Source organism: Phycodurus eques, chromosome 4 (genome assembly GCF_024500275.1).
Source record: "Phycodurus eques isolate BA_2022a chromosome 4, UOR_Pequ_1.1, whole genome shotgun sequence".
Taxonomy (NCBI): domain Eukaryota; kingdom Metazoa; phylum Chordata; class Actinopteri; order Syngnathiformes; family Syngnathidae; genus Phycodurus; species Phycodurus eques.
In genome coordinates, this window is record NC_084528.1 from 15,062,723 (window position 1) to 15,077,000 (window position 14,278).

The window sequence follows — 14,278 nt, forward strand, 5'->3', positions numbered from 1 at the left end:
GTTTTCGTCTGTTGATAACACGCACCTAGACGCGTTTCCTCTTCACTTGTGAGAGGCACATTTTTAACTTTAACAGCAGCCGAATAATAAGGTTGGTGAGGATAATTCACAAAAGTTTACTGAAAATCATATGTAGAGTGTCATCCGTTATTAATTGTGTGGTTTTTTTTCAAAATAATGTTTGGTTTTATTGGGTTGCTCGGTGTATCCAGATGACTTCCCAGGAGGTGCGCCTGTGCGGTCTTCTACTTCGGGAGCACTTTGGAGAAGTGGTAGAGAAAGTTGGAACGAATCTGCTCAGAGGTGGAGGACAAAATCTCAGGAGCATCATTCAAGAAACCGGCGTCTCTCTGGACTTGGTACCGCTCTTACGTGTATTGTTATTTGTGTCCCTCCTAGTTATGATTTTTTTTTTAAGCACTCCCATATGACCCTTGTTAAGGTCAAGGGTGAGCCCGAGCCTGTCCTTGCTCAGTGTACAGTCAGGTCCATCGATACAATTCTCACCTTTTTTTTGGCTCTAAACACTACCACAACGGATTTAAAATGAAACAAACAAGATGTGCTTTAATTAGAGAATTTTAGCTTTAATTTGAGGGTATTTGCATCCAAATCAGGTGAACGGCGGGTGTAGGAATTATAGTAGTTTGTTTATATGCCTCCCATTTTATAAGGGAGCACAAATTAACGATCACAAATCAAACTTTCACTTTTTTCAAACACTTCTGAATTCATCCTGCTGCTTTTGTCGGCAGTCACATCATCACTAAATACAAGGGAACCTTTCCATCGGCAGCCATACATGCCCACGCCATAACATTACCACCGCCATGCTTCACTCAAAAACAGCATGGCCAGATTAGAGTTTGCCAAACATCATCTAAAAAACCTTTGCAGTTCTGGAACAACATCCTTTGGACAGATGAGACCAATATCAACTTGTACCCAAGTGATGAAAAGAGAAGAGTATGGAGAAGGATAGAAACTGCTCATGAGCCTTTATTGCTCAATGACTGTTTTTGTCAATGTCTTTATGTCTCAAAAGTGTTCTCTGTCAATTGACTGTCTGTTGTCGTACTAGAGCGGCTCCAAGTACCGGAGACAAATTTCATGTGTTTTTTTTTGGACATACTTGGCAAATAAAGGTGATTCTGATGAGCCAAAACATACCACCACATCAATGAGGCATGGTGCAAGTAGTGTCATGGCTTGTATTTATTTTGAATTTGTTTTAATTTACAATGATGAGGATGCAAATTTTCATAGCCATCTTCTGTTTCTATCGCCAGGTGAAAAGGTCCCTGTGTGTGCTCATGCAACACGGAACTTGCATGTTCAGCCCGGGCCGCAAAGGACCAGGCAGCCCCACCGAGTATCACATCAGCTGCGATCTCATTCTGAAGATCCTCCGCTACCCGCGCTACATCTACACCGCCAAGACGCTGTACGGCGACACCGGAGAGCTCATCATAGAGGAATTGCTGCAGAGAGGTCATGTGACCATGAGCAACATTGTTAAAGTAGTCGCGGATCGCCTCACTCAGACCATGGAGGGTCAGTAAATTTGACTGAGAAGACTAGATGATATAATTTTAAAATCTACCTGTCTCATCTTCTTTGCGTTTGGTTTCACAGAGGGCCGCAGCATGGATTACAAGGAAGTGTCATCTGCCTTTTCCAACCTGGTGGAGACTCATTTTCTACAACGCTGCCCCCCGATGGCAAGTGCTGCAACCAAGGACAATCCAGCTACTACTGAAGCTCCTATTAGCACCGAGCTGCTGGCTCCAGAGAGTTTCCCCGACTGCTACATGGTGCCACAAGTGACTCTCGTGGGACGTGGTAAGAGGCAGCTTGAGGATCCAGAGGACCAAAGCGTTGCAAAGAAGGCCAGGATGGAATCGGTGGTGGGTGTTACACTTCATAATGATATATATTAAATATAATTACTGACAGGCTTGGGGAGTAACGGAATACATACAACTGGATTATGTAATCAGAATACAAAAAAAGGTAACTGAATTGATTCTGTTAGAGAACAAAAAACAATCAGATTTATTAAAATTTAAGATTTATTATCTTGCAAGACTACAAATTTAATGCGGGGAGAAGCTGGTTGTTGATTTTGAGCCCCAACCCTTCCCTGTTAGCAGCGCATCATTGTGTCATAAAGTGTGTGTGTGTGTGTGTGTGTGTGTGTAGTGTGTGTGTGTGTGTGTGTGTCAGTGTCAGTGGGGGAAGAGGCGAGGTTGAAATACTCCTAACTGTAAAGGTTGCCTTCATAACTTGCCCTCTTTCTTCTCTACACACAGAGTCATGTGGATAGGTTTTAAAAACTTTCTTATGAAGCTGGGCAGCACGGTAAACAAGAGATTAGCAGCAGCACATCTGTCTCACAGTTCTGAGGTTTTGGATTTGAGTCCTGGGAGCTCCGTGTTCCGCCCGCTCCCGCATTCCAAAAACATGCATGTCAAACATTTTACAGAACAAGAATGAATATATGAATATATATTTTATTGCCATTGAATTTATTTTGTCCATAGGTACGAATGCGTGTCTGTGCGTGTGTGCGTTTGACAACGCGGGTGCTCGGGTACACGAAGCTAAGTTTTCTGATGGCGAGGCGGTAGCTGCACAGTTAATGGAATTAATAGAATTAGTTCCAAAGCCTAACTCCACCGCGACGATGTGGGAACATTTTGGATTCAAGGCAGATGAACGCGGCCATCCCGTATTGATATTGGTCTGTAGTTGGTGAATTGAGGTTTTTGTAGGTTGTTATTACTTTAGCTATTATATGATTATTGTAACAACAATAACAACTTAATGTAAATAAATCATGTCAACGAAACGATATGACGGTAAACAAAAAAAAAATGGTTCTACATTATTTGTGAATGGTGACTGTCATTGAACAATAAAATATAATGAATAAATCAAATATATTACCTTGAATCACCCATCACAATTTCGAAAAATATTTTTAGAAATGATCTGTGCTTGTAATGGACAAATAGGGGGTGTAGCTTTACAGTCCTACTGTCCAGCATGTAGAAATTGTTATTTTGAATAAAATTCAAAATAGATTATGAAATGTGTTTGTTTTTTTTCTACTACTATTATGTTTTCAATTACAGGCAAACCTGAAAATTTGTACCTTATTCCTGTAAATTCCCATAGATTCCTGCCAATTCCCATGAAACGTTTCCAACTTTTACCTTGTCGGGCCAATTGTCTTTGTGTTATAGCTGCTGCTTCTTGAACATGTCCGCCTTTGTGTTCAGGCTCTTGGCGACGAGGGCATTTACTGGCAGGTGAACTTTGACAGGTTCCATCTCCATTTCCGAGACCAAGCTATCATCAGCGCTGTGGCCAACAAGCTTGACCAGGTCGTTTGATAGCAAACTGAAATTGTGCGTCATGAAATATAAATGTTTTGTGTCCGTGTTTACCTATCAGACCAGCAGTGAGATCGTACGGACCATGCTGAGGATGAGCGAGGTGACCACTTCGCCCACGGCCGCCTACACAAAGCCCCTCTCGGCCAACGAGATCTTCAGATCCCTGCCGGCCACCTACAACATTCCCAGACAAGTGTTAGACCAGTACCTCTCTCTGCTGGTCGATGACCCAGTATGGCATCTTCCCATTGCTTTTTATATGTCTGCTTTTTACTCACAGGAAACATTTTTATCATCTACTTTTTTTCTAGATGGAGTTTGTGGGCAAAGCTGGTGAGAGTGGAGGCGGGATGTATGTTGTCAGTATCTTTTTCTTTAAAAAAAAAAATGCTTTTATTTGTCATCTTATCTAGGGGCATATTTAGTCATTTGGGGGCCCGAGGCAAACCCAGTCGTGTGGCCCCCCACATCCATGTACTGCAAAGATTTAGAATATTATTGTTTGTCATCAAGTCAAAAGTGTGAATTTTAGAACATTTTCCTATTTCCTGAGCTAGGTGATGTCCTTAAAATCCTTCTTGAGAGTGTTTAGCTAACAAGTAAATCATCTCAATGCTTTTACTGTAACTGATTAGAACACTAATCAACATTTAATATAGTTTACAATTTTGGCCTCTTTAATGCTCGCATCTTCGTGAAGAAAAGCGTCACTTGTGTGACTTTCCACCTCATCTCTTCTGCATCCTGCTCAGCCGACACTGACAGCAGTGCTACTGTGACTGGCAAGAGCGTCTGCCTCTTGCTTTTGACGGTTCTACGCATTTAGTGTCAACCATGAAAAAGGTAGCAATCTTAGGTAGTTTTGACAAAAACTGTTTTCCTCTTGCCTTCCCCTCTTCTCCGCTCCACTGGGATAACTCTGCTTCATTTTCCTCCCAAGTTTGTAACTTTGTTTTGCTACCCTCTTCCTGAATCAAGTCTGCTCATGCGCAGGGAGAAGATGGCGGAGTCCATTGCATGAGAAGAGAGGGGGAAGTGAAAGCAATCATGTTAGATTAAGCATTTTGATGTTATTTAAACACATTCATCAAGACTAAAACATTAACAATTGCTTAAAATATAAGAGAACTTTTTTCATCGTTTTTTATTAGACGTTTGGGGGCCCTGTAAATCTCGGGGCCCAAGGCAGTTGCCTGTGTTTGCCTAGTGGTAAGTCTACCCATTATTTTATCCACACATTCAGTTCTCAGTCATTGACATTGTGAATGTGAGTGTGAATGATTGTTGTTATGTGCCCTGCAATTGAGTGTAATGCGCCTTTGACCTGAAGTTTACTGGGATAGGCTCCAGCTCACCCGTGACCCTGTACAGGATAAGGGTTATAGAAAATAGATGGATGGATCTTATCAACACAAGATGTGGATTATTTCCTTGATTTACTGTGTCAGATTTGCATAGAACACTTACCAATCTAGCACGGGCCACGCTAGAGTCTGTAGTCCAGGAGAGGTGAGCTTGTGTTTTAATCTTTCTACTCTACGTTAAGGTCCTTTTCATGCAAGCTGTACTTCTAATAACGTTTTGTCAGATTTGGATCCCGATCGGCGCGCATCTTCCGCCTTTTGCTAAAGAAGAAACACCTAGAACAGAAGCAGGTGGAGGATTTTGCCATGATTCCCGCCAAGGAGGCTAAAGACATGCTCTACACGCTTCTCTCGCAGAACCTGGTCCAGCTGCAGGTAGACCTGTGATTTCGTGTTCTCTGTACAGGGTTCCTCGGTTCATGAAAACAAGTCTCGCCCAGCTTGACAGACCCCAGTAGACCGCAGCATTGCATTGCCTTGGATTTGTGTTCAGCACAGCTTTTGAGTTGAAGATGAAAATTAGGGGGTGATTCTCAGTTTGTGTCATCAATTATGAGGGACAGAAATGCCAACACATTGAAAGCCGGGCAAGTTTATGCACATCACAATTACACAGATTAGGTATACATATGGCATAAACAAAGTCGTGTCGCAGTAGTGAGTGGAAAGTACATGTTTCGATCGTGACAAAATATGATGTGACACAGTTCATGGCGTGAATGAGAAACGGCATATAAAAAAGCCACTGACGTTCAACGTCAAGTCATACGATGAGTCCGTGTAGCGTTGGCATCAAAAGCCCTTTCTCCGACTTGTTTTTGTTGTTTTCTGTTTTGAGGTGCAAAAACAAAAGCAAAAAATGTTGGCATCAAAGTCACTCTTCTTGACAAGTTTCTTTTGTTTTTGGGGTAAAACAAGACCAAGTGCCACTGCTTATTATTAAAGAAGCGAATAAGATAGCAACAAACTTTTTTTCTCTCGTGAAAGAAGAGAGACTAATCTCTCGTTTGGTAGGTTTGGTACTTCTGTTGTCGCAGAACACAATATTATGAGGGACAAGTCAAAATGCTCTAAAACAGCTGGCTATATGGGGAACGCTACTTTGAAAACAGCTGTCAATGAGTTCATCGTTTCGACTTCTAATATACCACAAACTATGATTCCAAAACAGTTTAATATCATTTCAAACTTATCTGACAGTATTATCCTTAAAAAAACAAATGCCTTCAAGACGCTTGAGCATTTTTATAGCCACTCAGCAGAGCAAAGACTCCGTAACTTCGTTAACAACCTGCTCCAAACTTAGTTCCTCTCCAACATACAAAGATCTTCTCTCAATCAAGACTAACACATCAACATACTCCCTTGACACCAGTTACTACTAATTACTACTTTCCTATTGTAAGGGCTCTGGGTCTATCATGTGACATTTGAGGATGTTACAGAAAGAGCACAAAAAACTTGAATAGGGGAGGTTTTCAGAAAATAACTGAGGATAAGTTCCACAGAAAAAAACGCAAACAGGTGAAACATTTGTGAATTGGGAACCGCAAATATGTGGGGGTTTATTGTAATGCGCTACACCAGACGACCACCGTCTTGTCTCGGCGCAATATGTAACTGTTTCACCAGTTACAGTATATATTTGCTTTTCTTTTCATACAGAGTGCGAAATGTTCGTACCTTGTCCCAACTCTGTCCGTATGCTTAAACCTTCATATTCCCTCCAGGAAATCCCAAAGACTCCAGACTTTGCTCCGTCTCGCACCTTTTATCTTTACACCGTCAACCAGCTCTCTACTGCGAGGATGCTGCTTCAGAACTGCTACAAGGTCAACTACTGAGCCCTGATAGATATATACAGCTCTGGAAAAAAACAGGGATTTAAAAAAAAAAAAAAAAAAAAAAAAAACAGCACTGGACCTTTTTGGTATTTTGACTATTGTTTATTTTCTGTCAAATAAATGAAATGACAATATTTGTATTTGGAATTCGGGAGTTGTCAGCAGTTTATAGAATAAAACAAAAATGTTCATTTTAATCAAACATATACCTATAAATAGCAAAATCTGAGAAACGGATAATTTTGCAATTGTCTCTTAATTTTTTTCCAGACCTCTATATACAGTATAGTTCTCTCACTGTCTATTTTAAGGCTTTTTTTTTAACTGTGTGCGCGCAGACAGTGGCAAACCTTATACACAGACGTCTATTTGAGACATCAAACAGCAAGTAAGTGCGTTGCGGTGATTCTGCGCGATGTGTAGCAGTCTTAATGGTGTTGTGTTTGATTGACAGGCGTCTGCTGGAGAAGTCTCAGCGCATAGAGGCCATCCTGGCGTCCCTGCAGGCCGGCGGGGCGGAGCCAGAGCAGCTGACGGAGGTGGAAGAGATGATCACAGCTCCTGAAAAGCAACAGCTGGAGTCTCTGCGGCTTCATATTAACAAGTAGGGGTGGTAGCCAAGTAACCAAGTGTGCTTTGTTTAGTGCCCTTAATGTCCTCCTTTTTTCGGTTTCGTTCAAGGTTGGATTCAGCGGAGAACCAAGTAGATGAAACCATCTTTCTGCTCGAATCTTACATCCACGCCACTGCCACTTCCTCAAGTTGAGTAAGACTTTATAGTACTTACGAACTATGTAAATAATGCCAAGAATGGTTGTTTTATAGATGATTTGAGTCTGTTGTTATTTTTTTTGTCCAATTTGACAATGTTTTTCCAATAAAATCTGAACGGAATTTGTTTTTTTCCCCTCTTTAAAATGCATTCTTAATGTAGAATGACATTTATTAGATTGCAGACCTCAACCACGGCCAAGAAAACATCCATGTCCTTTATTTATTGATTTATTTTTATTACAAATCATGACGCAGGTGATATTGTTCCACTCAAGTCCTGTGGGTGGCAGTACTGTACATTACAGTGTGGTTTTCAGTTGCCACAGAGTGCAACAATGACACTTTCTACTTTTAGTTGAAAGTTTGCTACCTAACAGACAAATCTAAATAAGTAAGTCAATTAAAACTTATATCGTTTACCACACGGACCTTTTGTTTTGTCCCCCTGTTATCCGTTTTTTGATTCTCTCTGGTTGTGAGTCCCTTTGGCTTCGTACGTCTCGCCATCACATGCTCTTTCGTTGAATTAAAATTGTTTTTGGACCTTTTACCGAGTCTATTTTTGCGATCTGCTCTTACGGCATTGCCGTCCACGACACCAACATGGCATCTTACCATGAAATCACAAAAGTTTTTTTTTAAAGACTGCGTAAAGTGAATTCAGAGATTAGTTTTTTTAAATTCACTGTACATCTTTGAAGAGAATTTTTGAAAATGTGCAACATGACATCCCACATGTTGACAGGAGCTTCGCACTTGGTGGATGGCCAGTCAGGGTCTTGAACTTAGGTCACCCACGGTGGCAGGCGATGATCTTAACCATTGGGCCACGGCTGCCCACGGCTGCCCACGGCTTTCCTCATCCTCTGCATGTCTTTCAGCATTAGAGGTGCTCTGCATCTCATCCATTGATCCTATGGATTATGATGATGATGATGATAATGGATGATCGGCATTACCACATTACTTGTAACCCTTATTGCTCAGATGATGATTTTATGTTTTTATGTCTCAAAAGTATTTTCTGTCAAATGGCTGTCTGTTGTCGTGCAAGAGCGGCTCCAACTACCGGAGACAAATTCCTTGGCAAATAAAGATAATTCTGATTCTGATATTCTGGCCACCAGAGGCTTAAAGAGGATATGTTTTTGTGGTTCAAACATGTGGGTATGTGTAGGCGTAAAAAAGATGTGCAGTAGCTAATTGACAGTTGTTTCGAAGCATTCAGCAGACACACCCACAGCGTTTGAAAGTGCTTGATTTTCACAATTTTGAAGCCTCATTTCATACACTTGCTGATTTTTTTTTTCAATCATTCAAATTTGGCAGGGTTGTTAACAACACTATTCTGTGGTGTGTCGACTTTACAAGACATATTCTTTTCACCTTACAGGGACTAAAAAACAAGCATACTTCAGTAACAAATTCTATCCTGGTACAAGGAGGATGATGGGACTTGCCATTTTTCTTGGGCAGGTAATGCCATCCATTGTAATTCATTTGGCAAAAAGAGAAAATAATTTCCTCTATTAGCATTTCCAACTGGATTTGCACCCCTCCACAAAGTTTCATGAAAATTGGTTGTGTAGTTTTTGGGGATACCTCCCACCCTCGCACCTTATGTGCTTAGTGGGTGGGGACAATTATTTTCATCACAGTTTTGAGAAGCAATGATTGAAATGTGAAACCAAGACCGTGTCTGTTTATTAAATAGAAGAAATTTGAGACACTTCCAAATACAAAAAAAAAGACTATTTACATAAGTTCTCTGAGCCCTGGAACTAGTGGGTAGTGCATTTCTCTTGTAGGGCTGAGAAACTTCCTTTGGCCATTGAGGGACACCTGATGCTTTTTGTCTTTGGGCCTGCTTGGAGGTGGAATGACTGACATTAGCCTACAGATTGCCTTGCAAGTGTTGGTTTCAGTCTTCTTGGTTCTCATCTTCTCTGTGTTTGCGTGCGAAGAAGCCAAGCTGTTGAGAAGTGACACCGAATTAGACTGTGAACTCTACAATGAAGCAAGTTTACTTGATGAACAGAAATATACATGCATACTTTCCATAGTATGAAGATGATGAGCGCCAGTAGCAGCAAACCACCAATGATGCTCCCAATAAGAATCCAGAGTGAGATGGGAATGGCTCTTCCCTTCAGCACCTCCAGTACAGTCTTTAGGCAAGGGGACATATTAGAGAAGGTTCTTATCATTGGGATGGTTTGTAACATGCTGCTTTTACCTCTCGCCACACTGTTCCTGTTGCCAGGGTGATGAGGTTGGTCTCGTGAGGCGCGATCTGATACAAGCTGACGATCCTTGCTGACTTATATTTGGCCTGCAGGCAAAAAGACACAAGGCGAGAGGTAAATTGCTTGTGCCAAAAGTTGGAGTTGGGGTGGAAATGACATACGAAGGACCTTGGGAGAATAATTCTGGGTGGCGTTGGTCAAAGCCATCTGAAAAACAACTGAAAATTATAGAATATGCATTCCAGGCCAGTAGTTGGCGATGTCACTTTGTCAAGAAATGTGTCTTCTCGGTATCTTCTTTTTTAAATGGGACATTTATTTGTATATGAAGAGCTCTTTTCCAAAATGCTATACATCCGTTCTGATTATCCATCCAAACTTCACCCATCCATTTTCTATACTGCTTGTCCTCATTAGGGTCTGCGCTAAGTTTACACAATAACTGGCATGGCAAGATTGATCATTTTAAAATGTTGTCTTTTACCCAATTCCGAAAAGAGCTCACCATATATTTGATGTAAGTAATTCAACTCCGCTGGACCAAATAGCGGTCTAGTAAGTGTACACTAGAGAACCGTTCTACGCCCAAACAAAAGCACTGCTGTGTTCTGCCCATTTCTGTTTTTGGCTATAATGACATACTCATGCCCAACACTTAACACGAGTTGTATAGCCTACGCTTTCAAAGACGATAGTAAAGGTTTAATTTTTTTATTTTTTTTAAAAAGTCCACTCCTCTTAAAAACTAAAAAGCTGTCATGGAAATGAATGCCCAAAATATAATTGTTTGTATGCTTTAATTTCATAACAGAAAAGGCCCCAAAAATCTTCCACCGAGGATACGTTTACAGCCGGCCCAGTGGACGACTGATTAGCACATCTGCCTCGCAGTTCTGGGAACTGGGGTTCAAATCCCGGCCCCGCCTGTGTGGAGTTTGCATGTTCTCCCCATGCCTGCGTGGGTTTTCTCTGGGCACTCCGGTTTCCTCCCACATCTCAAAAACATGCACGGTAGGTTAACTGAAGACTGTAAATTGCCCGAAGGTGTGAATGTGAGTGTGAATGGTTGTTTGTTTCTCTGTGCCCTGCGATTGGCCGGCGACCGGTTCGGGGGATACCCCTCCTCCCGCCCGAAGTTAGCTGGGATAGGCTCCGGTGGCCCACGACCCTAGTGAGGATAAGCGGTAAAGATAATGGAAGGATGGATGGATGGATGGATGGATACATACGTTTACACAAAAACGATCTTGTAAAAACTGGTTTAGTTCTTTGCATTTTAGAAGTTTCATATATTGTTAGCATTTTTCCCATTCACAGTGACCAGCATGCCAGGCCAGCAGGTGGTGATGACATTTTGTCAATAAACACAAATGCTTGTCCTCCAAAACAAAGTCACTGTAATGTGACTCAGCTGGATACATTAGTACAGGAGAAACGTTACACTGTTAGACATTTCATAGGGTTTCTACAGTAACTTAGTAAGTTACCGTAAATTTGAATTTACCACACTATTGTCAGTAAGTTACTGTAAAAAAAATAAAATTAAAAAACATGGGAGGTGAGTAGCCTGAATTGGATTGTGGAGTCATGTGTCCCTTGATACATACAGTAGTACTGCACAAGCTGTGAATCATTATTTGCTCAGTACTAATTGATTAGCTTACCTGAATCAGGTGACACCCTGCAAAAGCAGCAATTAGCTCCGATCTCTTGACCTCTACAACGAGCTTCCTCCAATGGAAATATACTGCTACTACCAAACCCACATGTATATAATAGAAGCATATACAGCAATACTGTTCTGCAATGATGTCACGTTGTTAGTGTTGAATATTTCTACACAATAGATTTTTATGAAGCCAGGACCTGCGATGTTACTCTGTAAAACACTACAACTGCTTGGTGGATGTTTAATAGTCTACAGAACGTTTCTTTGGGTTGTCAAATTCAATTATGGGCATTCTGTGTCTCTGTTGGTCACAGTAAGTGTTCACTTTGCTGGAGAAGTGCAGTCACAGCCCTGTGTTCTGCTAGGGATGTTTTGTATACTCATACGTGTGCACGTCCTACATTTTGTTTTTTTATGTGTTAAATATCTTTAATGATGTAGTTGTTTTACACGTGGAGAATTGTTTTTAAAAGTTTGAATTTTCAGTTTTCTAAACCTGTGTTTCCCAACTTTTTACGTTGGAAAAATCTCACGGCACAGCTAAACAAAAATGTAACAAAAAGTATACAGTACTTGCTGAAATTATTATCTTGTGTCAATTTACAAATTTACTTAGCCAGTATGAAATCTGTGCCTATAGTTAAGTGGCTACTCACCTGTCTGAAAAAGTCGTCGTGGACTCTGCGACTAAGGCGAATGAGTTCAGCTTGTCCTTTCAGGAGTTGCTGGACTTGACATGTAACTTCTATGCACCATGATCTGCTGCAGTTCTAAGTGAAGATACCAACACAAAAACACATTTAAAACAAAAAAAAATTGAAATGACCAACATGCTCGATCTCGGCTTTGCTGCAAGGGGCTCACCAGGACATCATCCTGCATCATGTCTTCGGGGTGGAGGGGGCGCACGTCTCTCTGCCGACCCTTCAGCTGGGCCAAATCGCTTAGCACGCTGCAATTCACAGCTGTCGCCTGGGAGACAACTCGGAGTGGGTTAAAGGGGCAGAAAGACGAGGAGGGCACTAGTAAACGAGGGGACGACTCACATTGTGCGAGGAGATGTCTGTTACGGTCACGAAGACTCTGTCTTCCGCAGCCACGGCGGGCAGAAGCAGCCTCAGCTCCAGATTACTCACCGGATAACAACCCAAGTTCTGGAGCTACCAAATAGAAAAAAACATACGTTGCTTCTTCTTATCAAAGTCAGTCTTTTTTGGGTAGAACTTGGAAATCTTACAGTGGCGGGCTGTGCATTTGGTACCTGGGCCTTCAGTAGGTACTCACCTGACTTAATCCACATCTTAAGACCACCAATATCACGTCGCAGTTATAAAAAAACCCAAACATATTTTCTACACAAATATCAAATATAACATCACACAACTGTGATGCAAACAATATCTAGAGCAGTTTTCTAGTTCAATATTTAACTAATATAACTGTGATCAACGAGATATTACCGTAATGTGGGCAGATCACTACAGACGTGTTTTGCTAGTAGAACTGAGCTGTAACAAGTTTTGCTCTGACCAACCAACCAGAGGATGGCAGATGTTGATGTCATTAAGGGGCTTTGCAAACTCTGGCCCTGTGAGGATGAAATGAATATCTGATTTCTAATATAGTTTCACTTACATGGCCTAGGCTTACTACTGATTCTACAGGTTCTGGGCAAGCGGATTAGATTGACATGGCAGGTCTTGTGAGTGTACCTTAAAGTGCGTGTAGAACTCCGGTCCAATGGCTTCCGATATTGTCCGTGTGGGATGCACTTCATATCGGTTTAAATTAGAGTCGCTGCAGGAGGAGCAGGAGAGAAAAAGCATGTGAAGACCCAATCATAGGATACCAAAAGGAGACTGGAAGACTTCTAATGCTGCATGTATGTATACCTGCTGACAAACAGGTCGGGCTCGTACTGAACAAAACTTTGCAGCTGAACACTGTTGTCCCCTAAAGTGTCCGGTCGTTCCACGCTGTCGCTGGCTGCGTTCAGCTTCATTTGGACTCGACTGTGCAGAGTGGTGCAGCTGAATTCAAACTCCAGCATGAAGTTCACCTTTAGTCGTAAAGAACACAAGTGACACATTACACCTGGACCGAGAGGGAGGGTATACGTGTGAAGTCGGATGCGGTTGTTCCCGCAGGTACCTTGGACTGGGAGCGAAACACCGGGTAGCTGACGTTACACGAGTAGCTGTTGGAGCCCAGACCTGTACACTCGATCTTGAAGTTGGCGTCCTCCTATAACAGAAATGATGAATGTTAAACAGCGCGGAATTCTTTAGGAAATACGTACAACAGTGTAAGCACCCTATTACATTCATCACTAAGACTATTCTGCTCCAATCGATGTAGTGCCCCAATGAATCTGCAAAAATACAAATAGATATGTCCAAATAAAAGCCTTAACCCTATGAGATACCTGGTACTCCCGGCAGTGGAGGGCATAGACGCCCCCAATCACTTGTTGTTGTAGTAACTTTCGGCTTGTTCTGTCAGGGGTCGCCCCCGCAGATGCCCTTTTAGACACAACCTACCCAGTTTTGGACCGGCAGTTGCTGGGTATTGAGGCACTGACCTGTGTCATCTGCACAAAAGCAGCTACCTGTGCTCAATGCCCCCAATCACCACACGAGGAAATACAGTCCAGTATTTCCCACAAAATGACAGGCAAGTCCAGTGTGTCTACTATAATTTTCCACATAATCGCACATTTTCCACATAATCGCAAATCTAATCGCATTAGTAGTTCAGGCGTTTAAAATACATATTAATCTCTTTTGGGTCAATGTTTTTTTTTAAAATGAAAAAAACATCTTAGATAACAGCAACACAGACAACAAATCATTTCAATACAATTTTATCTATCCAGGTGGCGCTGAGAAAAATCTAAATAAATAAAAAAAAAAACCTGGTTTAATCACATTTGCACTCAATAGGAATGACGCAATCGTAACTGAAAAATTAGGAACAAACA

The 14,278-nt window shown here is 41.6% G+C and overlaps 2 protein-coding genes across 8 annotated transcripts in view; one reads left to right on the forward strand and one right to left on the reverse strand.

Moving 5' to 3' along the window:
* Positions 1–14,278, forward strand: part of polr3c (polymerase (RNA) III (DNA directed) polypeptide C) — a 23,808-nt gene continuing 9,530 nt past the window's right edge. The window contains exons 1-16 of one of the 7 annotated variants that reach the window (XR_009768408.1): positions 1–91; positions 213–359; positions 1,290–1,554; positions 1,636–1,907; positions 3,285–3,389; positions 3,460–3,633; positions 3,713–3,764; positions 4,850–4,910; positions 4,990–5,140; positions 6,496–6,597; positions 6,948–6,997; positions 7,064–7,213; positions 7,291–7,375; positions 8,777–8,859; positions 9,447–9,743; positions 10,441–10,640. Coding sequence is in view for 5 of the 7 variants with exons in the window: in XM_061674188.1 (XP_061530172.1) it covers positions 213–359; positions 1,290–1,554; positions 1,636–1,907; positions 3,285–3,389; positions 3,460–3,633; positions 3,713–3,764; positions 4,850–4,910; positions 4,990–5,140; positions 6,496–6,597; positions 6,948–6,997; positions 7,064–7,213; positions 7,291–7,375 (1,614 nt within the window). In the remaining 2 variants the exon portion in view is untranslated. Of the gene's footprint in view, positions 92–212; positions 360–1,289; positions 1,555–1,635; positions 1,908–3,284; positions 3,390–3,459; positions 3,634–3,712; positions 3,765–4,849; positions 4,911–4,989; positions 5,141–6,495; positions 6,598–6,947; positions 6,998–7,063; positions 7,214–7,290; positions 7,504–8,128; positions 8,687–8,776; positions 9,744–10,440; positions 10,641–14,278 lie in introns of those variants that run through there. The other 6 variants (XR_009768407.1, XM_061674188.1, XM_061674186.1 and 3 more) reach the window with 6 other exon arrangements.
* itga10 (integrin, alpha 10) overlaps positions 9,321–14,278 on the reverse strand; it is a 25,399-nt gene continuing 20,441 nt past the window's right edge. Inside the window, exons 21-28 of the mRNA XM_061675455.1 lie at positions 13,450–13,542; positions 13,183–13,357; positions 13,011–13,120; positions 12,345–12,458; positions 12,163–12,270; positions 11,955–12,068; positions 9,620–9,715; positions 9,321–9,551 (exon numbers count right to left, since the gene is read on the reverse strand). Coding sequence (XP_061531439.1) covers positions 9,321–9,551; positions 9,620–9,715; positions 11,955–12,068; positions 12,163–12,270; positions 12,345–12,458; positions 13,011–13,120; positions 13,183–13,357; positions 13,450–13,542 — 1,041 coding nt within the window. The remainder of the gene's footprint in view (positions 9,552–9,619; positions 9,716–11,954; positions 12,069–12,162; positions 12,271–12,344; positions 12,459–13,010; positions 13,121–13,182; positions 13,358–13,449; positions 13,543–14,278) is intronic.